At 44.9% G+C, this 25,534-nt stretch overlaps 4 protein-coding genes and 1 long non-coding RNA gene across 9 annotated transcripts; 2 read left to right on the top strand and 3 right to left on the bottom strand.

Annotated features, from left to right (window-relative positions):
- The first annotated feature begins 1,270 nt into the window (after positions 1 to 1,270).
- On the top strand, positions 1,271 to 3,038 carry gadd45gip1 (growth arrest and DNA-damage-inducible, gamma interacting protein 1). Its single transcript, XM_034594493.1, has 2 exons — positions 1,271 to 1,696; positions 2,487 to 3,038. Exons 1-2 carry the CDS (start codon positions 1,308 to 1,310, stop codon positions 2,779 to 2,781), a joined length of 684 nt encoding a protein of 227 aa, XP_034450384.1. The 5' UTR covers positions 1,271 to 1,307; the 3' UTR covers positions 2,782 to 3,038.
- A 134-nt stretch (positions 3,039 to 3,172) lies between these two features.
- On the bottom strand, positions 3,173 to 10,648 carry zgc:158403 (tetratricopeptide repeat protein 39A). 3 transcript variants are annotated; one of them, XM_034594475.1, is made up of 18 exons: positions 10,419 to 10,648; positions 9,768 to 9,872; positions 9,198 to 9,329; positions 8,836 to 8,894; positions 8,106 to 8,173; positions 7,925 to 7,989; positions 7,510 to 7,609; positions 7,342 to 7,407; positions 7,122 to 7,233; positions 6,922 to 6,989; positions 6,134 to 6,193; positions 5,744 to 5,905; positions 5,564 to 5,655; positions 5,054 to 5,174; positions 4,838 to 4,949; positions 4,632 to 4,746; positions 4,402 to 4,518; positions 3,173 to 3,941 (listed from the first exon to the last, which is right to left on the bottom strand). In XM_034594475.1, the coding sequence occupies exons 1-18, from the start codon at positions 10,451 to 10,453 to the stop codon at positions 3,833 to 3,835; spliced, it is 1,698 nt and encodes a 565-aa protein (XP_034450366.1). In that variant the 5' UTR covers positions 10,454 to 10,648; the 3' UTR covers positions 3,173 to 3,832. The 3 variants fall into 3 exon arrangements, with proteins under 3 accessions (XP_034450366.1, XP_034450368.1, XP_034450367.1); XM_034594476.1 differs by having other exon boundaries at positions 3,186 to 3,941; positions 7,125 to 7,233; XM_034594477.1 differs by lacking the exons at positions 9,198 to 9,329; positions 9,768 to 9,872; positions 10,419 to 10,648 and having other exon boundaries at positions 8,106 to 8,168; positions 8,836 to 8,896.
- Positions 10,649 to 12,062: 1,414 nt separating this feature from the next.
- On the bottom strand, positions 12,063 to 17,103 carry tspan35 (tetraspanin 35). 3 transcript variants are annotated; one of them, XM_034594491.1, is made up of 9 exons: positions 16,993 to 17,103; positions 14,770 to 14,847; positions 13,836 to 14,051; positions 13,386 to 13,460; positions 13,191 to 13,298; positions 12,976 to 13,113; positions 12,788 to 12,880; positions 12,610 to 12,671; positions 12,066 to 12,530 (listed from the first exon to the last, which is right to left on the bottom strand). In XM_034594491.1, the coding sequence occupies exons 2-8, from the start codon at positions 14,824 to 14,826 to the stop codon at positions 12,612 to 12,614; spliced, it is 747 nt and encodes a 248-aa protein (XP_034450382.1). In that variant the 5' UTR covers positions 14,827 to 14,847; positions 16,993 to 17,103; the 3' UTR covers positions 12,066 to 12,530; positions 12,610 to 12,611. The 3 variants fall into 3 exon arrangements, with proteins under 3 accessions (XP_034450383.1, XP_034450382.1, XP_034450381.1); XM_034594490.1 differs by having other exon boundaries at positions 12,067 to 12,528; positions 12,586 to 12,671; XM_034594492.1 differs by having other exon boundaries at positions 12,063 to 12,671; positions 12,788 to 12,883; positions 12,979 to 13,113.
- On the top strand, positions 14,673 to 17,176 carry LOC117767000. Its single transcript, XR_004614804.1, has 3 exons — positions 14,673 to 14,682; positions 16,000 to 16,005; positions 17,070 to 17,176. It is a non-coding gene; the product is annotated as an uncharacterized LOC117767000 (long non-coding RNA).
- Positions 17,177 to 20,599: 3,423 nt separating this feature from the next.
- On the bottom strand, positions 20,600 to 25,504 carry znf653 (zinc finger protein 653). Its single transcript, XM_034594474.1, has 10 exons — positions 25,181 to 25,504; positions 24,229 to 24,269; positions 23,640 to 23,951; positions 23,020 to 23,531; positions 22,707 to 22,884; positions 22,333 to 22,414; positions 22,080 to 22,197; positions 21,880 to 21,994; positions 21,696 to 21,795; positions 20,600 to 21,546 (listed from the first exon to the last, which is right to left on the bottom strand). The coding sequence occupies exons 1-10, from the start codon at positions 25,474 to 25,476 to the stop codon at positions 21,369 to 21,371; spliced, it is 1,932 nt and encodes a 643-aa protein (XP_034450365.1). The 5' UTR covers positions 25,477 to 25,504; the 3' UTR covers positions 20,600 to 21,368.
- Positions 25,505 to 25,534: the final 30 nt, after the last annotated feature.

Here is a 25,534-nt window from a genome sequence, read left to right as displayed (position 1 = left end):
AAGGAGGAGGTGGAGCCCAGGAGGTTAAAACAAAGATCCTTTCTTTCTAAAGGTTTATTTCCCTGCACCAGTGGACCCTGAGTGTTCAGAGAAGGTGTTAAAAGAGTCTCGGCTCCGCTGGCGACGACCCACCTGCTCTCAACCGCGTCCAAGTGAACGTCCAGTGAAACACATTGAATCTGAAAATCACAGAAGCTCTGAAAGTGATTCATTTACCAGGAGAAGTTAATTTCTTATGAAGTTACATAAAGTGAAAATGTCTGACGCACCACAAAGAGAAAGAGCACTTTCATTTAGCCGTATTAAAATATACAGAGTACAATGAGTCGACGAGTAGGAAAGACAAATATAAAGTATTGCAGAATGCAGAATTGAATAATTTAATACATGAATAAATGATTAAAATACATAAACTAATACAGTTTATACTGTCCTGTGTTCCTCTCAACTTAAAGTGGATTCGATGATGACACGACTATAAACAATCTGACTATAAACTGATTCAAGACCTAATTAACATATGGACGCAGAAATACCACAAATAAATCAATAAGCAAATGAGGAAATGTATAATTAAAGGAATGAATAATTGTGGAAATACAGAAATTAATAAATAAACATAGAAATAAATAAGCTAACTTGAAATGTTAAAATAAAATAATGTATTTATATAAAAAGAAATGAATGAATATGTGAAGAAATAAATAAACACAGAAATAAATGTTTTGTAGAAATTGCCTTTTTCATCGCAAACTGTGTCATTTTTGTTTTTATTAATTTATACTTAAGTCATGTTTTTCCTTCATATCCCACCTCTGAGCACCTTTAATCCAGATTATAAATCAATTTAACTATAGTTTAAACTCCATCATGCTGAGGATTCATGTCTCAATCAATCATTAGTCGATGAAATGTCACAAAACGAGAGAAACAACTATTAAGACACAAGAGAAACGTGTTTAAATGATTTGTTCTTTGGATCTAAAGTCCAAACACGTGTCTTTTAATTATGAAATGAGAGAAAAGTAGAAAATGGACGATGTTGGTGTTTTGGATTAAAAAAGCAAATATAAATTGATCATTTTATCCTTGAGTTTTTAACTCGTGGTGTTTTGTGTCATGTCTTTGGAACTTACCTCTTAACACTGACACGTGCAGTGGTAATAAAGTTGTTTCCATGGTGATTAAAGAACCAAACTTTTAACTCCAAACATTTCCAGAGCACGCGCAGGACCCGCGGATCTGAGCAGGCGCAGCGGAAGACACCTATCACTTCCTGCCTGGGTCCTTCCTGCGGGTGAACAAAGATGGCGGCCTCCGTGTTGTGCAGGAGGACAGCGGTGTTATGTCGGACTTTCCGGGGGGTTTCACCGCAAGCCGCGGGCTGTCAGTGCGGGACTGTGCTGCAGACCGCGGGCTACAACCCCAAACCGCTGCGGCTGAACCTCCGGGACCCGCACATCCCGGACAAGCGCAGCGACGCGACCCCGGAGTGGCAGAAGACGGCCCGGTACGACGGGAAGCTGTTCGGCCGCTACGGCTCCGCGTCGGGGGTCGACCCCACGTCGCTGTGGCCGAGCCCCGGGCAGCTGGACGGGATCATCGCGGAGGAGAAGCAGTGGCAGCCTCCGCTGGAGGAGATGCTGCGGAGCATGGAGCTGCAGGAGAAGGAGGAGACCGAGAAGCGACGGGCCAAGTAAGTCAGGGCCATGCGTCAATTATCGGACAGGCTGGTTCACCTGCTCCCTCTAATGTCTGACCTCAGGTCAGTTTGCTCCTCTCAGATTATATCCTCTGTTTGTTTTACAGCAGCGAAGAGGTAAAAACTAGACTCATCTGCCGAAGTGTCCTTGTGCAAAGAAACTGAGAGTGCTTTTATAAATCAAACTTCAACAACTTAACTTAAACACAATGATAGATTCTAATATATAGAAAGTAAACAGATAATACAGTGTAACAGATACAGATTGAAACTGATTATTTCCCTTTACTTCCATCTGCATGTCAACACTGTTTAAATCAAAAGTCTAAGTTTTGTCAGATGAATTAATGCCTCATGATTTCCTGAAAGAAAACAACTCATCTACTGTGTGTGTGTGTGTGTGTGTGTGTGTGTGTGTTACACGATTACACAAGCAGTCTGTATGTCTTTGTACATTATATTTCCATTTCTATCTTATTTTATTTAGGATTCTGGTTCTATTCGTTTATTTCTTAATACATTTTCCTTTTACTGCCACTTTTTTCTCATGATAAATGTCAAAAAAGTAGCTGAAGAACTTTGTCCAAATAAACTCAAACATCTAAATTATGTTATTATATTAAAAAGCTTTAGACAGATTTTGGCACAAGATGAAAAAGTATAAAGTTATTTCAATTCATCATGAGTGGGGGAAAATCAATCTCTGAACTACAACATGATGATCCATCCAATTGCTGCTGAAACGTTTCACTCAGAAACTAAATCTGTTCTGTTTCCATCGCAGAGAAAGAGTCATCGCAGCGAACATGGCCAAAATGCCCAAGATGATCTCAGACTGGCGTCGGGAAAAGCGTGAAACCAAACAGAGGCTGAAGGAGGACAAGGACCGGCGTGGGAAGTTGCTGAATCAGGCCAGGGAGCGCTTCGGCTACGCGCTGGACCCCCGCAGCCCCAAGTTCGTGGAAATGGTTGCAGAGATCGAAGCGGAAGACAAGAAGAAAAGGAAACTGATGAAACGCAGACAGAAAGAAGAGCAGACGGCGGGAGCTCCGGTCACGTCTCCCGCTGCCTCGTCATAGTCTGACGTTAACTGAGCGTGTTTAATGAGAGGAAAAGTACAACACGGCCGAGTGGGACAGTCGTTAAAGTATCTGAAGAACAGTTTGATCCTTATTGATGACATCAGACATCTGACCTGAATCAAACAGAACCTCCGTCTTCTTTCTTCAGTAGAAATGTGTATTTGGATTTGTTTGTCCTGTTCTTTGTGTGGAAACGTTTCTTGGCCGATGTATTTAACTGTCACTGAAATAAATTAATCTCTGTGAAGATTGAATTTTGTCTAGAATGTTTTTAAGGAAAACACATTACAAGATATAGAAAATGCACAATGCTGCGGATTTAGAGGTCAAAGGTCAAGGTCACTGTGACCTCACAAAACATCCTTTCGCCACAACTCAGCAATTAATACATTAAAATATTTAATACATTTTATTAAATTACTTCAGTCTTCTACATATCTTATACATAGTCATGGACTGTTATGTGATGATTTAAGAACAAACAGACTAAATACATTTGAAAGTTGTTGGGACGTGCAGACGCTGATCCAGATGTTTCAGCTGCTGATGTGACTCAACACCGGCTGATGAAATTAATCTTTTAACTAATATCTAAATTAGTTTTCGTGTTGTGAGAAATACCATGAACATCTTAACAGTATGTTGACGTGACAGAATTATAAGCAGCTCGTGCTAAACAACGTACTTATTACATAATTTATTAGGTCTTGAAATTAAATTACATCTGATATTTAAAGTGACTATCAAATCAATTGTTGATTAAGATTTTAGAGTTCTTAAATTTCTAGTGTAAACAAAAAACATTGACCATAAAATACAAGTGTCAACTTATCAGGGAAGTTCGAGGTCCCTGGTTTTTAAACGTTGACCTCTGACGCCAGAGTGGATCGGACAGCTCCTCCCAAATATTCAGTTTATAAAAGTAGGTGAACCGGCACACGTTAAATACTTCAGTATTCACTTTTTTTGAAAAACGAGTCTGACAACAGTGAGGGACATGGAAGAGCTTGTGTGGGAGGAGCCTCTGCAGCCGTGGAGAAGTGTCATCTCAGAGGTGAGTGTCGTCGTCTTCCCCTGGATCCGCCTTGAGTTTGGCCAGAGAGGCGTGAATCCGGAACTGGGTGCGAGACTCCATCGAGTAGTCTTTGTAGTTTTGTCTGCAGGGTCAAAGCAGACATGATGAGAAAAGGGTCACAGAGGAGTCTTTACTGCTCGTTAACAGGCAGACAGCGACCTCTAGTGTTCCCTACACGTATGACTAACTAAGTGCACAGCTGAGAATACATCCTGAATGTGTCTCCTGTGATTGGCTGTCACTCCTCCGCTCTATATGCAAAACTTCATCTGTCATTCCTGTTCAACCAAATGATGTTTGGACTATAGATGTGTCAGCGTCTGTAAACATGTTAAAAACAGTAGCATCGTACACTAAACTAATTCAGGTTGAGGTTTTAAAACTGGTGGAATAACATCAGACTTACTGGTGAGAGTCAGAGTCAGACTCTGCTGTGTAACATGAAAACAGGAATATGTTTTATGTCTTATTCTGATATATTTCAATGTTCTGCTTGGTCCTGCTGCTGGATCTGTGGCAGGACGTTTCTGGGAGTGTCTTACTTGGCCTTGTGCAGCAGCTTGATGGCCTCGTCCCTCCTGCCCTGGTCGATGTAGAGCAGACTGAGCTCCACCACAGTGTTGGGCACCAGGTAGTGGTCGAACTTGATCTTCTTCTCACTGGGCGCACACACACACAGGAAGTAGGCAGATCACATGACTGTTGTTTAGTTTGACCCATGCGTTGTTGTGTGGTTTTACGTTTGGGATATTGTTTGTTCGATGGAGCTCACCTAGAACACACTTTCTTAAAGCTCTCCTCAGCAGCAGTCAGTTGACCCTGGTTCTTCCAACACAGACCTTTCAGCAGGTGGATCAGACAGCGGTCGTCCACTGAATACTCATTTTCTGCAGAGGAGAGAAAGCGTCGGTTAAAGGAAGCAGAGAGGCGGGGGGGCAGGGGTGTTCCTAGGTTGTGGTTCAGGATACGTTGCATTACCAGGAGACTCCAGCAGGCTGCGCTCTGCCTCTATCAAAGTCTGCATCAGGCCCTCCGTCAGCTCCGGCCGTTTGCTGATCATACTGAAACCATTCCACATGTACATCATCTCCTGTAACGAAGCAGAAAGTGATGTCGCAAGGCTTTGTGTGTCAAACACAGATCCCATTGTGTGTGTGTGTGTGTGTGTGTGTGTGTGTGTGTGTGTGTCTTTACCAGCACTGGCACCGGTAGCCTGACTGGGCACGACGCCTTGTAGCGTCTGGCTTTACGAATCGCAAACTTCTCAGTCGGGGGAGACTTTCCTGCGATCTTCTGCTTGAAGGTGGGAACTTGTCTGAAGACAGAGGAAAGAAATAAAGACAAATGTGGACAGACAGTATTTATTAATCCTAGTAGAATGTTCCAGGTACAGATACAGATCTTCCTGTCTCTGGTGTTGTCATCCTCCCATGATGTATGTTAAGTTATTAGTGTCAAAATGAACATGTGACCCGGTTCTGGACCAATCAATGGATGGGAAAGGGTGTGTGATCAGAATAATAAATATGTCATCTTTGTTCCATATATTGCACCTGATATATTTGACTTGTGTGCGTACTTGTGTTTAGATTTACTGAGAAGTTCAGATCCGTTTCCCGCTCGTGTCTCTTTCAGATACAAAGTGAAAAGTGTCACTTGCGTCTCAGCTGCTTTTACACGTTGGTAAAAAGTAACAGCATTTACCTGAAGAGTTCTACTTCGTCTTCTCCGAACGGCCTGGACTCGTCCTTCGGCAGCATGCTGAGGTACGCAGCCTTCATGTACACATACATGGCCTGACAGAGGAAAGCACAGGGACAGGAGTCACTCATTGTGCTTCTCCAGACGTTCCACAGGAGTCACAGAAGAACCTCAGCTCTGCACCTTGGACCAGCGGCTCTCCTTGCTCAGCAGGTCGGCGTAGAAGTACGCAATCTTCCACCCTCGTTTGTAGGTGAAGCACCACATCAGCTCCCAGTAGCACATGTGGTGGAACTGCTTCCACGTCTGCTGGGCCTTGCAGCCATCTTCGAAGAGCACCACCGCCTGGCAGCAGCGTGAAACAACACCATGGAGCAGAATAATAGCGTAATGAATAATAGAATAATGTGTCAGAGCGACACTGGATTAGAGACATGTTGTGTAATATTAACATTGGAGCTGGTACTTTGGAACCCATGCTTCATTTACTCCAAACAAGGTGCTTTTACTTGCTATGAGGTAACACTAGTCCCCATTTAAATCCATGTTATTGACACATTTACTGAAACACACCTCATCAATGTTCCCTTTGATTTCTTCAGTCCTTCCTGCAAAGAAGAGGAATATTGCTCCCTGGACAGAAGAGAGGAAAGAGCACAATGCGTACATTTCAATTTCAGTCTTAAATGTGGACTAACTGTGTTAAATTCTTATCTAATGCAAGAGACCTGCTGCTCAACAATTACACGCAAGTTGTGTTTAACCAAGACACAGTTTGCTCTCAGGGAGGGGCTGGTGTGTGGGCAGAAGGTGGAGTGGAAACAGGGATTGCGAATTCACAAGCGCCTGAGTCAAGCGGAGTGGCCGGAGAGATAGCGCCGAGACGTGCGGCTAAATTTGAAGGAAAGACGGTTTGAGGATTGATGGTGCAGGAGGGACCGTGTGAGCGGAAGGTGGAGTGAGTTTCACAAAGAAGGCAATCAGGGTGCGGAGCTGAACGAGAGAAAGAACAGAGATACAGGGTGCGTGTGAGGAGGGAGCTGTGTGACAGGGCCGACGACGAAGTGAGAAGAAAGAGAAAAAGAGCGAGAAGAGGTTTAAGTGTCAGAGAAAAAGAGAACAGAGGTTTGAATGAGGAACTACGAACAACACCAACCCACAAAAAGAACAACATGTGGTTCTGGGTCATAACAACATGCATCTTGTTCCTGTAGTTTTGTTTCTATCAGTTATGATCACATTCGACTGGGGGTCGGTTTGATGAGAGAGTTTCTCCAGAATGATCTGATATTCAGAACAATGTGACTTCATGGAGACGAGATACTAGTGAGAGATGCATTTAAAAGATAATCACAACTCACCTGCGGGTAGAGATGCAGAAAAGGTTTCAGCAGCCGTTCAGCTTCAGCCACTTCTCCTTCACCCGTCCCTGAGAGGATCAGAACATATGATATAATACGATTCACTATGATTTATGCTGAATAGTGTGTTGAATGTGGTGAATAATCAGTGACAGTTTCTGAACGTCACGTGCACAGAAGGTATGGAGGCGGTACAGAACTACCTAGTATGAACGTGAGAAAGGTGTAGTAGCAGAGCAGGAGCAGAGCACACAGCATGGAGCGCAGGTTCATCCCTGTGGCTCCATCATGCAGCAGGGACAGACCATATTCCTACAACAGCACCACACATGTAGAGAACATGCACACGTGTATATCATGGACATGACATGTTCCTTTAATGAGCAAGTACACGATGAGGAAAGTGACTCTCCATCATACCTTGTCTCCTGAGAAGCCTGCGAACTTCAGGAGCCTGAGTATCCGCGGAGGAAACAGAGAGAGCGTCTGTGAATGAAGGAAACCGGATGAACAGTGGTGCACCAACACGGGATCGTACGAGACGTGCGGTCGACTGGTCGTGTTTAGAGGTTTAAAGAGTTTCGTTACCAGGTTAAAAGCCCCGACTCCAAACGATATCCCCCCCGCTAAGTGCAGGTGGCTGGGTCCTTTGAGGCAGTTGTTGGATTGAATGGAGGCGTGTAGTTCTCTGGATGGTGACAGACAACACGGGTCAGCATCATGAACTAATCCTGTGTGTCTCCTGGATGCTCACACAGCCTGTGATCTCTGTCACGACATTTCACTCTTTTTACAGCATCAACTAAGTGATTAAAACCAAAATGAACACTTGAACAAACATCAGTGTTTTAAAATAACAGAAACCATCTTTGAGAAAAAAGTATTTGACGCGAACTTTTAGTTTGCTCCATGCTCCATGCACTAACATGGAGGAGGCAGGATTTATGATTTTTACTGCAGCCAGCAGCTTTGGCTTCACAGGCTCAGTTTTCTCTTTACTTACTTGTAAATCAAGTAGCTGTTTCGTACTTTCATCCCTCCTTTGATAAAACTCACCATGTCCTCATCCTGCCGAGACATAGAGTGAAACAAAAATAGAATAGTGATGATCTGATAAAAAAAAACACATGTAGTCATTTGAAGTGAACATCTGGACGGTGGAGCGTGGTGAGTTGGTGTTGTACCTGCAGGAAGGTGAGAGCAGCTCTTTGGAGTTGACACTCTGCGTAACACACTTCTGCGTGAAGCTGCACTGCACACACACACACACACACGCACACATACAGACACACACACACACAAACAGATAATTAACAATCATAGTCAACCAGCAATAAATCCTAAAATACAGTTGTTGCAATAACCAGACTTGATCTTCTTCTCTTTTCCTTCGTCTTCTACCTGATAGCGTCACATTTGATTCAGAAGAAAAATAATGAAGCTTTATCTTCCAAACCACATCTGAAGCAGAAGTCATCCCATCAATCATCTAAAAAATAAATCTATCATCTGCTCAAACAGGCATCAAGTGAGGAAATGGTTCATCTGTGAACCTCAACGGAAAAAAGGACGAGAAGAAGTCCACCAACCAATCAATCAATCAATCAATCAATCAATCAATCAATCAATCAATCAATCAATCCACCAACCAATCAATCAATCAATCAATCTTCTTCATTTTCCTTTTTTAGCTTTTCCCACCATCGTCCTGCTTAAATTTAGCCCACTAGCGCCATCTAGGGACGGTCGTGTTTATATCTGTGCAGAATGTTACATTGACCTTTTGAGATACTGTAGATTATATTTTTGAGAATAGAAATATCCCCTCAGTCGTCTGGAGCCTACACATTATTCTCGTGTTTATCTTTTTATTGAATGGATTTTCTGCAGGAGTGAGACATCCGAGCCTTTTACCTTCCGTGAGCGATTCTCCGTCCGACTTGTTCGTCAAACCTGAGGATTTCCGTCGAAACCTGAAACGTCAAACGACATTTCAGCATCAACCAACTCTCGTCTTTGTGTCACAGGACGAGACACAGGACGAGACACAGGACGAGACACAGGACGAGACACAGGACGAGACACAGCAGCCAGTGTCCAGTGTCTCTATCATCAGCTGCTTCTCTTGTGACGACTCAGTCAAATGGGTCGTGTGATTAGAGCCGAGCATGTAAATTCAGGAGTTATATAAAAGATGTGTGTTTTGAATTCTAATTTGTCAAGTGAGTAATAATCTGAGCTTCTGCTACAGCGTGTGCATGCGTTGACCTCCTGACCTCTGACAGACATCCTGGGCACTCTTCATGGTGTGGCCGGCGTTGGTGATGTCATCGTGCTCGAACGTCATCATGGCCTGCATTTCCAGCACCGTGGCGTAGATAAGAGCGTGGTACATGCTGTCGTTCACTCTGCACAGGAGACACGGAGTCGCAGGATCAACACCATGCACATCACGCTGGGAGCAAACACACAGATACTGGGCTACCAACACATTTTCCTGCTGGGAGAAGATAAGAGAAAACACCTTGCTGGTATTATCCTCCTCGGCCTTGTGCACATTGTTTATTCTGCAGAGCTGTCAGTCCTTGGGCGTCAGCTTCAGCAAACACTTAATATCCTGGAGGACCGAAGCTTGACTCTATGCGAGTGCACACTTCCACCCTCAGCTGACAGGAAACACACCACTGCACGGAGGCCAAATACTGATGACATCATGCTACACAGACGCCACAGTGACTGGGCTGAATTCAGTGACACAGCAGGGGGGGGGGAGGGAGGGGGGGGGGGGGGGGGGGGGGGGGGGGGGGGGGGGGGGGGGGGCAGACCCTGGGGAGACTAACTGTTACCTTGGTCGCAGCATCTCCAGGCTCTCGTTGAAGTGGTTGTTGAGGAAGAGGTCCAGGGCCTCCATGCACTCGTCCAGGGACTCCTTCAGGGTCATGTGTGAGGATCTGGAGCAGAGACATAAAGAATAAGAGGTGTTAAACTGATACACACACACACATGTACAACAACTATTCACACACACTCCCTACTGTTAAAGTTGTTACTTAATTTGCAACGAATGTCTCACTGCACCTTGGAAAGTATTTAGTTTTGTATTTGACTTTTTTTCTAGATCTTTCTACCTTTTATTTTAATGTAACTACCTTCCCTTGTACTGTTGATCCTTTTGTTAACTTGCACATGAGAAATACAAACTTCAAACTGGAACTAAACTGCAGGATTATTGTGTCTCTGGGTTTTAAATGAGAGTCACAGCGGATTTAATGAAATTAGAGCAAATCAAATGAAGTGTCCTCAGTGGAGTTGTGTTCCTCCTGTGTGTTGTTGTGAGGAAGAAAGTCTCCACATCACTGGAAACATGCAACACAACTGACACACTGGAGCAGCAGCAAAACAGCAGCAGCCACTTTAAGTCCCCTGCCAGTGGCAACCAGCAGAAAACCAGTTCCCACCGTTTCCTGCTCCTTTGGGGAAGTTGTGTGTTTACTCACTTTCCTGCAGCACTTGCGCCTTTCTCCCTGGACATGATCACTGCCCGGACACCTGTTCACAGCTCAGCGGCGCGCGGAGACGAACCAGGACTCATCCAGGAGCAACACTACAGAAAGAGGAACTTCACAACCGGACCCGAGACTCAGGAGCTGACATCCAGTCACACGAAGTTCCGTGCGCGGCTCGAAGTCCCGTCGAGGTGCCGAGACGCATCCGAGGCTGAAGCTGCAATGGAGTCCGACTCCTCCTCTGGGACACCACTACCACGCACACACACACACACACACACACACACACACACACACACACACACACACACACACACACAGCACACACATCACGCACAGTACACACATAGCACACACTAACACACATTGCTCACACTAACACACATTGCTCACACTAAGACACATTACACAAGATACACACATTACACAAGATACGCACACCACACACGTTACACACATTGCACAATACGCACACATTACATACATTAACACACATTACACAGGATACACAAAATACAAACATTACACACATCACACACATTAACACACATTACACTTCCTACTCTGAAGAATGGGATCAGGGGCGAAGTTTTATTAAAGTGTGAAGTGCAGAAGTAGAAGCAATAATAATCTTGAATTCATAATTTTATTAATTATGAATACAAATTAATATAGACAATGTAAATTCATTCAAACTAATACTACTAATAACAATAATAACCCGGAACAGCTGTTATCTGTCAGCGATACATGAATGTTGTAGATGAATATTACTTTTAATATAATATAATATAACTTTTGTCTAGATCAACAGCTACTATCTATGAGAAAATGTTATTTTATATATATATATTATATTCTCTAAACTCAATATCTGTGAATCAACACGTCTCTCACTTCACGTGTGTTTTCACAACAAAGACACTTGGTGGCGCTGTTGTTGTTTTTGTACTTTAGGCCTTGTTTGACAAAGTTGTTTTGAATTTAATTATATTAAATTAATTGCCAAGACGTTGTGATATAAAATTAGTTTTTTGTTTTATATAAAGACTTCCAATAATATTCATAATAATAATAATAATAATAATAACAGTTTCTGTGCCACTGTCCATCAGAAGACTGGAACCGGCCATATTTCCTCTGCTGATGCATTGTGGGTATGTACTGAATAACAAATGACTCAATGTTTATTCACAGTATTAATTATAATCTGTTACGTGCATCAGCTCTTCTCCTTATTTAAATTTGAGGTCTCGAATTTTAATCTAAAACATCCAATGGGAGTAATAAAATAATAATAATAATAATAAAAATACATATGTGTACATACAGTTGCCCCTTTATTCAAGTCCTACTGCCAGGAAGAACAAATCCACTTATCTTAAAGTCTTATCTAATATTCTCCAAGTTACAACAAATCATTTTTTATCAAATTAAATAAACAGTAACAATCAGCTTGATCCTTCTTCAGATAAACAGTTTATGTTTCCTCGTCGACGCTGATCATCAAAAACTCTTGGTGGGAAATTATTTCACGTCCACGAGCTTTTAGAAAAAAAGTGCTTGTTTGCTTAAAGTACAATTTTTAAAAAAAAGGAAGTAACACAATGTTTTTTTTTCACCTTCTCACTCAAACCGGCACAGAAACTCACACCAGCTTCTACAAATCATCTGCACTTTATTCCAAAATTAATAACCACACAACATACACACAAATAATGTGTCACTTCTGTCGCTTTTTTTTTACAAGCGGCACTGCGGCGACACCGTTCAACAGCAGTGGTTCCTGTGTCGGACACAGTGAATATAGTTATAATTTAATTAACCGGCCGTGTGTTACAGGCTGTAGCAGCACTGGGCTTTATAAAGTGTAGTGTAGAAATAGACTTGTTATATACAGCATCTGTTAGATTCATATGGGGTAAAAAAAATTGACGGATGGATGGATGATGGATGGATGATGGAGAGATGATGGATGGATGATGGATGGATGATGGATGGATGATGGATGGATGATGGCTGTTGTCATTCACTAATCTGATTGCACGTGATCTGACTGAACTGATACGTTTTTGCAGGATAGGGGCGGAGCTCTTCACTCCTCTGGAGGCGGTGCAGGAAGTGGAAAAGGCTCCGGAGATTCAAATATACAAAGATCCCTCTCAGGCGTCTTCCATCGGGCCGTTAGGCGCTCAGGGATTTGATTCTGCAGTAGAGGATCATGGAGACGACCATGGCACATATCTGAGGAGAAAACACACAGACGTTGGAGTCAATGTGCACAGACAGAAGAGATACGGCTTCATTTACAGTCGTGTCGTCGTGTTTCTGCTGCACGAGGGTGAGAGAGAAGCTCAAACCTCCAGAGCTGCAATCCCCAGGGCCACTCCCACGATAACCAGTGCGTTGATCTCAATCAGATCCTTGATCTTTTGGAAGCAGCCGGGGCTTTTCTGAGGACAATGAAGCACAGAGGTAGAAGAGCGAGTTAGTCTTTCACTTGGGGGTTTGTGTGTGTGTGGACGTTTCTGTTGTTTCTGGTTCGTACCATGCCACTGTCGGCCATCGTCTGGTTACAGGAGGACTTCAGGTCGGGACAACACTGGGGGGGGAATTGCTTGTTGTGATCCACATAATACGGAGAACCCACAAAGTTGGAGGAGTTGTCAAATCCACAACACTGCAGCTAACGTGGAGACACAGAGAGAGTCACAGTTACACAAAGTGAGAGGAGAGTTGTTCAGCAGAGGAGCTGATACGTACCCCGGTCATCGTCGTGTTCCACAGTCCTGTGACGTCCTCGTTCTTCCCGTAGTCTTTCCTGATGTTCTGAACGGCTGCTGTGCGGAGCTTCTGAAGCAGCTCATCTGTCTGAAACACAAACACACATCAATACAGACATGTTCAGGTCCACAGCTATCAAGATACTCTCACACTCACATCCAGAATGCAACCTACCAAGGGTCTGAACACCAAGATCACCACTGCTCCTGCAACCTCCGCGATGAAGACCAGCAGCACGATGATAAAGAACTGTGGAAAAGACCAGAAAGTTGTCCAGTTTATTGGAACGAGATAAAACCCAACATCAAATCAATCAAATCAAATCAAATATACTTTATAGTTCCCACGGAGAGAGAAAGTGTTTACTGTACAGCAAACAACGAAAAACAGATCACGAGGACATATCGTGTGAGACCCAGAATAATAATGATGCAGAATAAAAGTGACCTTCCCTAAAAACACTTAAAAAGACAAAACACCAAAAGGATAAAACTCATAAAACACGTGCATGCACCAACGTTTTAAAGGAACAGTTAGACGTTTTGAAACTGGTTCTCTTTGACTCCTCTCATGTCCTCTCATGTCCTCAGACCTTTTCCTAACTCGGTTTCTGCAGCGACCTACCAGCAGCAGCATGCACTTGCTCTCTTTCATGGCGCCACAGCAGCCCAGGAAGCCAATGATGAGCAGCACCAACCCGATGGCGATCAGCAGGTAGCCCACGTCCAGCACCTGCTTGAGCTCTGGCGGCGCGTTTTCAATCTTCCCCAGGAAGCCGAGGACGGAGCCGCTGTCCACCTTCACCCAGATCCCGACGCCCAGGATGGCAGCGCCCGCCAGCTGATGGAGGTCGAGGGGTTTTACATGTGAAGGTCAGTTTACGTGTCACGGGAGCAGGACTTGTAAAAACTAATGTGGACATGCAGGTGACACGTTTTCATGTTTACTGCATTTTGATACTTCGCCAAGGAGGTTATGTTCTCATCTGTTTGTTAGCAGGATTATGGATTAACTACTGGACAGATTATCACTAAACTTGGTGGAAGGATGCAGAATGGATTAATAAAGAATTCATAACATTTCGGTGCGGATCTGGATCGTTGGGGAGATACAGGAGTTTTGTTCCACTCTCTTTAACATCGTGAGATAAGACGTTAACAAACATTCAGTTTTTTACTTTCTTAATTAGCTTCTTGTGAAAGAGGAGGCAGATTATATAAGTTTCTTCTTTCTGCTCCTTTTCATTCAAGATTTGAGATTTTGTGTTGAGATATTAAATTGTTTTGTTTGGTCGATGAATGGAAAAAACGTATATATATATATAAACATTTTCATTGATTAGATTGATGCATATTTATGGGACTGATATTTTTGGTGCAGATCCAAATAAAAATGGGGATCAGGTGAATTTAAAGAGGTTTCACAAGGACACTGTGGAACTCTGCAGAAGTCTGAGCTCCGGTTCTTCTGTGTCACAGTTATTTTTCCCGTGGCCCCTTTTCTTTGCACTTGCTTGTGACAATATTTGAACTATTTCTCGTCAAACATCGGAACTTACAAAGATGATGCCGTTGAACACGAACATTGTGTATTTGAGGAATTCGAAACATCCCATTTTCACTTCTTATTCTTGGACCTGCAGCAGGAGACAAAACGTAGAAAGGACACGATCAGTCAAATTCCCTGTTTGTTTAACGACGCTTTGATCACGTGCTTCAGTCGTTTGCGTACGACGTGAGTCATCTGGCTTCTCACTCCGTCAGTCATGTGACAGTCTAACAGTGGGATTGTCCCTCGCTCGTTCACTGTGACCAGGGGGGGGGGGGGGGAACACCTGCCTCTTTCCCAGCTCTTCACCTTTTGCCCTTTGAAAGCTTAATAACTTATCTCCCTCAAACACTCCGCGGACACAGCAGCTTTAATATCCACGTTGACTCCACACGTATGACCTCACAGGGGCCGAGGCTAATGGCTTTGTTTAGTTTGTCATTGACAGGAGCGGAGAAGCAAACAACTACGATAAAGCAGCAAACGAGCAGAGGAACAAAACAAGACGGATGTGGAAATGTTGCTAAATCCAAAGTTTCAGGTTCCTAGAGTAGGAAACTGTCCTGATGGAAGGATTGTGGAGTTAACGTGCAGTATATTAGAGCGACAAAGATACAGTTTGTGTATTTGCATAGGAAACTCTGTGGTCAGCCAACTTCTCCATCACAAACATTACTCTGGTGGAGCAGTCGTTCTGTCACGCACAGGTTCAGTGAAAGGTTTCTAGATTCATCCATTTCAATAAATAAGAGAAAGTTAAGCGTTAAATCAGATGAGCAGATGCTATAAATACAACTCATGTAACACAGTTAGAAAGTTAAAAACAAAGGTTAAAATCTTATAGATAAGAAGTTACAGTATGTGGAAGATTAATGAGAATGTGTTCTGCGTTGTCATTTAAACTTTGGGAGGACGTGAAGTGGCAGAAACTTTAAAGTGATTGTGATATATGACACATTTAAATATTTAAGAACATATCTAGGACATTCCTCTTGTCTTGTTCTTTCACGTATATAAGTAGGAGTGTAAAACAAATGGGTTACGTTTGATTCTTCCAAAGAACCTGTGGAATATGTTTCCTGGCTGAGAAGAAATTGAGAACTTCCGGGGTAAAGATTCGGCTTTGAGGGCCGACAGAGGAACATTACAACACAACCCAGGAGCTGAAGCGTGTTCACACAGATCCACGACATCTCTCTTCATCGTCTTGACTCATCAAACACAGGCGCAGAAATAACAGCGTCCTGTCTCTGACTCCTCTCCTCCCACCTCCTCCTTTTACAGCCTCACTGTTCCACAGTCACTTCAAGGTTGTCACTTCCAAATGTGTGTGTGTGTGTGTCTGTGTGTGTCTGTGTGTGTGTCTGCCTCCCAGGAGGGGAACAGTGCTCTTTGTGTGCTGTGACAAAACAGACAAATTGTCCTCCCAAACCACAAAGACAGAGCAGGTTCCCATTGTCCGCAGCAACAGGCTGATCTATACATCACAGCATATGTGGTTTTTCAAATTCACCAACATCCTCCTCACACATGTCTCATTGACCAAGACAACAGGAAGTGACTCGTCAGTTTATTTTTGGCCGGCCTGCGCTGACACAGTGAAGCTGCTTGTCATCAAGTTAATCATATATTTAGGAGCCCGGACGCCTTGAGAAACGAGCGAGCGAGCGAGCGAGCGAGCGGTCGCCTTGACTCCCTCAAACTCCCTCTACCCCTTCACTCCTCCGAGCTTCTCCCACCTCCTCATGGTCAATGATTGCACCCGGACTCTGAGGAGAGAGTCTGGTGATGTATTAACGAGCCCGACTCACATGCAAATCTCAAAAAGCACCCGGCGATGACTGACAGCACCGAGAACTTGTCTTTTTAATCCGGTCCTGCAGCACATGTGAAGAAAAAGGAACAGCTCTTGCTGCAAGGCGACAAACTCAACGCTGAGCACGTCTGAAATGTGCCAGCGGATACGTGGTTTGTATTCGTGGGTGTTAGATCGACGCTGATCTCTCCGAATGTCCAGCTTCCATCTCAAAACACAGGCAAAGGCAAATCTCAAAGGACGCCATTCAGCGGAATAATTGCAGGCAGGTCTCAGGAGACAAAGGATCATTGTTGGAAGGATCCTGCCTGCGTTGGAACGGCTCTTAGAAAATAACCAGACATCTCACAGGAAGAAGAAGAAGAAGAAGAAGCAACAGTATGAGTTAAAAACCCAGTGAGATGTTGTTGAGCTCACCTTCCACAGGAGAAATGTCAGGTTCCAGAGTCTGAACCTTCACTGTGGTGATGGACGGTGAGAGAACAGGAGCACAGGAGTGTGTTGTTCTTCTGTCCTCTGAAAATGACCCACAATATGCTCTGTGTGTGTCTGTGTGACACTTCCTGTGCCTCTATCACTCCAACGAGCCTCTGAGTGACTTTTCTTTCTGCTTTCTGATGTTATGTTAAGAGTCCTGACTGGTTATAAGTACTGGGGGGGGGGGGGGGGAGGAGGAGGGAGCAGGTGGGCGTCTCCGAAGCGGCTGAGTAATAACACACATCACCATGGAGTCAGGCTGCTCGCCTCCTGAGGGAGGGAGGGAGGGAGGGAGGGAGGGAGGCGGGAGGAGGGAGGAGGGAGGAGAGAGGGAGAGAGAGAGCTCACCTGTAAGCCTTTGAGTTGCTAATTTGAATTATGAAAAAACAATCAATCAGTATTTACAGCAAAATCTCAAAGCTGCAGGTTATTTTTCCTCCTCAGCATAATTTAAAACGCTGTGTATAAATATGAGAAACACAACATTGGCCAAGTTGGAGAAGAAGCAGTGAACATGACTACAACAAAAATAAAAACACTACATGTATAAATAAAAGCAAATCCAATATCCCTAGATTATCTATCTCTGTTAGTACTAAATTTTCTCTGGGGTTCCACAGGGATCAGTGTTAGGACCACTGCTCCCCATTGATTAATGCTCCCAATAAAGTTGCATAAAATCATGTTTTTTAACATCAGTAATGGATGACATCACATTCCATCCCTCCCTTCATCCATCCATCATCTTTACCACTTCTCCTTTGAGGGTGGAGAGGTGTGGTTCACCAGCGTATCACACACACGTCATTCCTAACTCCTCACAGAAAGGCCAAACCAGGATTCAAACCAAGAACCTTCTTCTTTTATTAATTGCTATTATCCAAAATAATATAAATCTGCAAGTGAATCAAAATTCACCTGCCGAGGACGATAAGAAATACAGAATATAGAAAAAAAGAAAATCGTCAGGAGCCTCAGGATTAATTTGGACTCTGACCCCGAGCTTTGAAAAAAATTAATGACACAACTGCGGCGGTTTCTGTCGCTTGAAAAACAAACACATTAGTGATTCTGTGACTGAACCAAGAGGAACCACTGGAGCATTACTGGTACAGTGCGTTTCTCTCCAGGAAACACAGCGAGACAAAAGAACGTGTTTGCCTTGCTGATGTGCAGGTGCTGGTTTGCACAAACCACAGCCCAGTATAGACTCTGATCATTACCATAACAAATCGGGTTCCAGCTCATTTCAAGTGTGTCCATGCAAATTTGCACACGTTACTCCAAAAGTCAAAGTACTCTGTTTGACCTCTTTACCTTTTTTATTCTATTCTTTTTAACTTTTATAGTCGTTGGAAATTGTTTTGAACTTTCTGATTATAAATGGATTTATTTTCATTTTTGTCTCAGTTCAACACCTTGAATCTACCAAATGAAATGTGCTTTATAAATAAAACCACCTTTCAAGGTTCCTTAAATAATTTAGATGTTGCTCCCTTCATGTCAGACATTTACTTTGGTATGAATACTTCATTGATACACATCTTCATTTATGTTTGACAGTCTTTTCTCATCAATAGTGTAAATATTGCAATTCTGTTGATGTTCTCTGAGGTTTCTTCGGTTACATTTTCCCTTTACTAAGTTTTACTCTGAAGCTTTTCCTCACTCTAGTCGACCTCGTTAAGCCCAATGAGGCAAATTGTGATTTGTGAATACTGGTTTACTCTGAGTTTCACAATCCTGAGAGTGACGGACGGACGACCGAGTGAGAATAGATGATTTACTGTAGAATACTCGAATGATCACTCACGGCGTGACAATAGAGATGTGACATTTTGAAGAAGCTGATAAGAACAGGTGTGGAACGGGTGTGTGTGAGGAAAACGAATAAATAATGCATCCTCGCAAATTCTATCAAATACCAAACTCAGCTCTTTATCAGGACTTCGCTCAGTTCTCTGGTGAAACTGTTCCAATCACGTTCAAACAAACTAAACTTAACTATTGACACAAACATCCAGAAAGCAGCACTCAGCAGAGTGTGGGGGGGGGGGGGTCTATGAAGTCATTCAATGACGAGGTGTCAGGACGCTGCTTCTCAGGCCTTTTCTTACTTCCCCCCCCCGCCCGCACTTCATCACCAGCTCTCACAAACACAGAGGAGTGCATTACGTAAGAGACTTTGCATATTACTCCCCGCTTTTGTCACACAAACAGAATTCAAAAGGAAGAATGACAGAATGCAAATGACTCATTTTCATATATTTTAGTGAATCATAAGGGTGAGTGCGTTTAGTCAGGAACTGAAATACAGACAGGAGACAAGATGGCTGAGGTGAATTTTCCTGAGAGACTGTCACATGAAAGTTACAGGAATTTATCTCCTGCTCCTGTGAGTCAGGACCAAGATGGAAGATGGAGAAACATGTCCCACACAACAGATGCTCACATTTGAATCACTGAAATGAAAGAGCCGACACTTGTGTCACTACATGCACTGTAAGTAGTAATATCTTCATCCACCACACTGCTCGTCATCAATAATCCGTCTTGGTTGTGTATTAAAGGGTCGAGCAATCATATTCAAATCACGCTTTATCGCTAAAAGGACCATTATACTGGTTTTCAAGGCCTACGATTGTTTTTTCCTTAAACGGAAATAACGTTCAATCGTCTTGGAAACAGCGGACGTTGATTTCAGACAGAGGTAGAAAAGAGCAGGTTTCTCCTCCAAGCTGGTGACCATCGATTCTGCTGAGGTGTTCACGGTCCTGTCAAGATTTCATCAGTCCGTCCTTCTGTCTGTCAATTTAGAGTCTCAACCGAACATGTCTTTAGACTGTGGGAGGAAGCTGGAGAAAAGCCACGCAAACACAGGAAGAACATGGCAGCTACCAGCCAAGTCATATCAGCTCCACACGCAGCTGAACACGCCGTCCTCGGTCAACTGTTTTACCAAAAGGCCACAAAAAGGGTAAAGCAGCAAGTCCCCGGCAAAAAGCCTCATGTGTAAATCGTGGGAATAAAGAAACTGTCTAAATAATCCTGTATCGCAGTTGAGAGCTTCTAGTGTTTAAAGTCTGATAAGGAAATATGCAAGATTAGACTGTTGCTTTGTTCCAACGTGACTTTGCTCAACGTTAGCTGCTCGGCTTACACAGGTGACATTTATATTTTTTGTGTCATTGACAGAAAATGGCTTCATAAGGAGGATTTTAACCATCAACCATTGGGTTTAAAGAGCGTAATGCTACGTCCGATAGGATCAGGCTTTGTTGTGGGACTCTCTCAGACCCAGGAAGGAGCAGGGCTAATGTAGCTAATGATGCCAAACAGTAACTAACTTTTAAATGGTGGATGTGTTGGTAAACCCATGTTGTGTTTGTAACTCCCACAACAACGTAGTAAATGCCACCGCCCTGAAACTGGTGAGCCAGCCATGCTAACGTCTGTAGCTTACGTCGGAGCAGACAAACACCCGATGGAATTCTTTCCTTCAATCTTTAGATCTTTTGTGATTTTTTGGTTTTGGAAAAGCTGGAAAAAAAAAAAAAGAGCCCAAAATGTTTCTACCTGGAACAGCATGCGTGTGCCAATGTGCACAGAAAGCATTCGGTTGTTAGGGTCAGTTCGCTCAAAATATACATGTTAGCAGCTGTATCATTGTAGATAAAGACAACAGGGTCAGTAACACTTGATTCTCCATGTTGTGTTGTCCTCTGGTCACCGGTTGTTTTCTTTCAGAAGGGGGTCATGTGACGGGAGCCTGACGAATCAGCGAAGGCTAAGTTCTGACTGTAAAGACCCAATCAGCAAGAGGCTGTGAGCGTCTATGTCAGCGTTTCCAAACTGTCTCTGCCCGTCCAGACTGTTTAAATCAAAACGGGACCAGCAGCGTCTCCACTCCACAGTAGCGTGGACGCCGGGCGTATCTGCAGCAGAGTTAATGTCTTTTCAAAGTAAAATCTGCGGCTGTAGCCTCAACACAGTGGCTTCCCGTCAAGATGAAGAGAAACCCAACGCTTGACCGAGCTGCCAAGCCTAGTTATGGTTGTGTAACTTGGATTGGATGATCATTTGGTCAGTTATCAACAGTGGATTAAGATTTTCTTTCTTGCTGTTTCCTGCACAGCAGTCCGAGCGGCTCGTCCACCGTTTGTGTGTCCACAGGCGATCCTTGACCTCTTGGACGAGAGAAGCAACACAACCCCAGCGGAGGAACGTCTCTCTCCTCGCTGGAAGTCGTCCTTCGGTTCGTGAGGGTTGAACCTGTTCCCGTTCAGCTCCTTGTCAGCGGCGCTCGCTCCAGCGCCTCAGGTCGCCTGCTTGTCGGGGTGGCTCTTTAGCTTGTGGAATTTAACACTGTCCAGCTTCTCGAACCTCTTGTCACAGAACTCACAGGTGAAGTTGTAGTGAGCCTCTGGAGTGTGTTTCTTCATGTGCCAGTTCAGGGATGCACGCTGGCGACACTGGTAGCCGCAGATTTCACATCTGACAGGTGACGAGGGTGAGGAGACGAGACGGAAGGAACAGGGAAGATAAGAGTGATTATGATCAATGTATTTATAGATGTTTCACATTTGTCCTGCTTCTGATCTGGTCAGTGCAAAACTGTGCATCAATATAAATGTTGTACTTACTGAAGCGGCGTTTCTCCCGTGTGCGTCCGCCTGTGAACCTCCAGGTGATTCTTTCGCTTAAACGATTTTCCACACGTCTCACAGATAAAGTCTCTCACCCCTGTACAAAAAGATCCAGTTACACTCGGAAGGTTTGTAAAGAAAGAGTTTCAGATTCTGAGCTTCCTACTGTCGGCCAGCCCACCTGAGTGGATGATCATGTGGCGATGCAGGTGGTTTGACAGGTAGAACTTTTTCCCGCAGCCTGGATGGGGGCAAACCTTGGTTCTCCCTTTCCTGTGCACCAGGTTCACGTGGTTCTAAAGCGAGTGTAACAAAAGGCTGATTTTAATCTTCAGCTAAACAAACTGACGCATGAGGCAGGAACGGGAGCTGGTGTTGTACCTGGAAGCTGCTGATCGCTACGTAGACTTGACTGCAGCCCTCGTATGGGCAGTGGAACATCTTGAGCATCCCGTCAGCCTCGATGACTGGGCCTCGTCTGTTTCTCTTTGACCGGACACTGCAAAGAAAAAGACACCGTGAAGTTCGCTGGGACAAGAAGACAACAACTGCAGGCGTCCTTGTCCTCAAATCCTGAATCTAGCAGAGTCAACCTGCTCTGGATTTCAACGTGTTGAGTTAATACATCACAAACCTGCTCAGATTCCTTTGCAGTTCTCTGTCACCACTGAGTTCCAGAGCATCCGCAGGCTGCAGCAGCTGTTTGTCACTCAGACCTGCAGAAGAACAGTGAGACAATATGACATTACAATATGCAGATATCGTCTGGATCTAAAATGTCCCCTGACATATGGACTGATGGCTTTTTACTGTAATTAACATCACATTAAGTCAAAGGGAGTCAGGCCAAGAGGGGATATTAAGTGATTCAGGAGATTATCTATGTAAACATGATTCTTACAAAGTGTGGAAGGAAAAGTAGACCTGTGTACTTTCATCTGAAGACATTACATTAGAAGGTAGACATGATATTCACAGCCGAGCGCCCTGCACCCAGGTGTAGCGAACCTGTCATGGAGTCTTCGTCCTCTGCTGTTGTAATTTTTGAGTCACAGGAGCACACCTGGTTGTAAGTGACGCCCCCGATGACAGTGCAGGTGACCTCCTCCACGGTTCCTCCGCCCATGTTGAGCTGGATGCCCTCTGACGCCAGGGCCTCGTAGCTGGGGCCAGTGATTATAATTAACTGGGGGGGGGGGGGGGGGGGGGGGGGGGGGGTGAGAAATAAAAATGGAACAACCATTATAACTTTTTGAAGGAAGTAGAAGCACATTCCTGAGCGTACACTGCGCACTTCTCTGCTAAACACTGATTCACCAACCTGAGAGCCCTCCAGAGCCGTTCTCTGGTCAGGGATCTCACAGCTGGTCACCACCGTCTGCAGAGTCTGGGGGGGAAACAGATCACTCTGCTCCTGGACCTGCATGGGAGGACCTGATGGGACTGTGAGTTCAACGGGGCTGCTCAAGCTCTGCGACAGCACTGACTCCTCGTCCGTCTTCTCCAGTTTATCAGCCACGGGTGTTGTCATGGCAACACAATCATAATTATGTGGTAGAGTACTGATGTCTTCTTCTATGAGTTTCTCTCCTTCCTCTCCGTCTCTGCTTTGCCTCAGATCCTCGGCCTCCTCTTCGGAGGAGATGGAGACAAATGCTGCAGGGGGGGACCCCTGCTGTTCCTCCATCTCCATCTCCCACACAGGCTGCACCATCAGGGGAACCTCCTTGGAAGAAGCCTCGAGACTGGGCTGGTGGTTCAGAGAATCAGCCTCTTTGATCGGGCTCATGGTTGTTTGTTGTTCCTCAGAAACATCCTCATTTTCTCCCACATCTACAGAAAACAGTGAAAATAACGTGTTGATCATGAATTCAGGATTAGGCTGCAGACGACAACAACAAAACCTGAAATGAGACAAAGAATAAAGTTTTCATTCTGCACCTTTGAATAGTTTGAGAGTCTCTTTTCTTCTCCTCCTGCTCACTGCGCTTTTAGCCGAGAGCGAATCTGCTCTGGTCGTGTTCTCCTCCTCCTCATTCATCTCCTCCTCGCGTTCAGAGTCACTTGCCTCCCTCGGTGGTGAGAAGAGGTACTGCACAAAGGAGTGGTTGGCGTCACATTGCCAGACGGCAGAAGTGGAGAAGTTGGGCTGCAGCTCCAGAGTCTTGAGCTGGGGCTCGTGAGGGCAGGAGCGGGAGTGCTCCTGGTACCAGCACACCAGGCTCTGCAGGCTCGACACACAGTGCTTTCTGCCTGGGGAACAGGAAGAGGTCACACATGAGGGAAGGACGTTAGAGTAATAGAGACAAAGCAAAGAAAAGGATGAGAAGTTAGGGCACAACAAATATAAATACAGATTGTAAATCAGAATTATGAGATATGGAGTCAATTAATGCGAGGAATGTTTTCTTATCCCAACATTTTCATTTTAAAAGTGACTTTAATAAATTCAGCTGTGACACATGTTTAACACCTCTGTGATTGATTTGGGGATATAACCCCCCCCACATCTATTAGTGGCACCACTCACCTTTTTTCTGTTTCACTGAGACTTCTGGAACAATCTTCTTCCTGAAAAGTCAGAATCACGTTGTTTGAAAAGAGTCAAGTGGAAGAAGAGACGCCTGATAAACCACAAAGCTGAAAACATGGTGACAGTGATTGACAGGGAGGAGAGGACGTCCAACGATATGATGAACACATGCTGTTCTACGTTTACTATCCTATAACTCTGACTCTCACCATAAACAGGTGGATATAAATCCAGCACCTCATATTTGCTTGGACCCTCATTCTCTCACTCTATCGCTCCCTCCCTCTCTCTCTCCCCATCTTCCCTCCCTCCCTCTCTCTTTACATCCTCTCTTTCTCCCTCTCCCCCTCTCTTTCTTTCTTAACATCCTCCCTCCCTCTCTCCATCTCTCTCACCCTCCTCTCTCACTCCCTCTCCCTCTCTCTCACCCTCCTCTCCCTCCTTCTCTCCCTCCATCTCTCACCCTCCTCTCTCTCTCACTCCCTCTCTCTCTCTCTCTCTCTCTCTCTCACCCTCCTCTCCCTCCTTCTCACCCTCCCTCCATCTCTCTCACCCTTCTCTCTCACTCCCTCTCCTCTCTCTCTCTCTCTCTCTCTCTCTCTCCCTCCTTCTCTCCCTCCATCTCTCACCCTCCTCTCTCACTCCCCCTCTCTCTCTCTCTCTCTCTCTCACCCTCCTCTCCCTCCTTCTCACCCTCCCTCCATCTCTCTCACCCTTCTCTCTCACTCCCTCTCCTCTCTCTCTCTCTCCCTCCCTCCATCTCTCTCACCCTCCATCTCTCTCACCCTCCTCCCTCTCTCTCTCTCCTCCCTCTCTCTCCTCTCTCACCCTCCTCTCTCACCCTCCTCTCTCTCTCTCTCTCTCTCTCTCTCTCTCTCTCTCTCTCTCTCTCTCTCTCTCTCTCTCCCCCCTCCCTCACCCTGTCGTGCTGTGTGAACGCGGCTCGTACCCGCAGTGTGTCTCCTGGTACTTGTCTCCATACGTGGAGTCGAGCAGGATCAGATACTCCGCCAGTCCCGCGTCACTGAGCCGGGTCCGTCTGCGGAGCTCGCTCCACAGCTTGTGGGACTCCCCCAGGTAAACCCTCCGGACGTCGTACTTCTTCCGGGACTCGAGGCGCCTCTGGGCCCGGTCCGTGTCCGTGAGCCTGGGCCTCCCCCTGCAGCGCCGCAGGGCACACTCCCCCGGGTCCCCGGCTCGGTCGGTGTCCAGAGGAACCTCCGGCTCCGTCAGCTTGAGCGCCATCTTGGCCACAACAGCTGATGTTGTGATCGAGCCGGAAGTTGTACGAGACCTAACCGGA

This window comes from Hippoglossus hippoglossus, chromosome 8 (genome assembly GCF_009819705.1).
Source record: "Hippoglossus hippoglossus isolate fHipHip1 chromosome 8, fHipHip1.pri, whole genome shotgun sequence".
Lineage (NCBI taxonomy): Eukaryota > Metazoa > Chordata > Actinopteri > Pleuronectiformes > Pleuronectidae > Hippoglossus > Hippoglossus hippoglossus.
The sequence above is the reverse complement of the archived record's forward strand: the minus strand, read 5'-3'. Positions and strand labels throughout refer to the sequence as shown.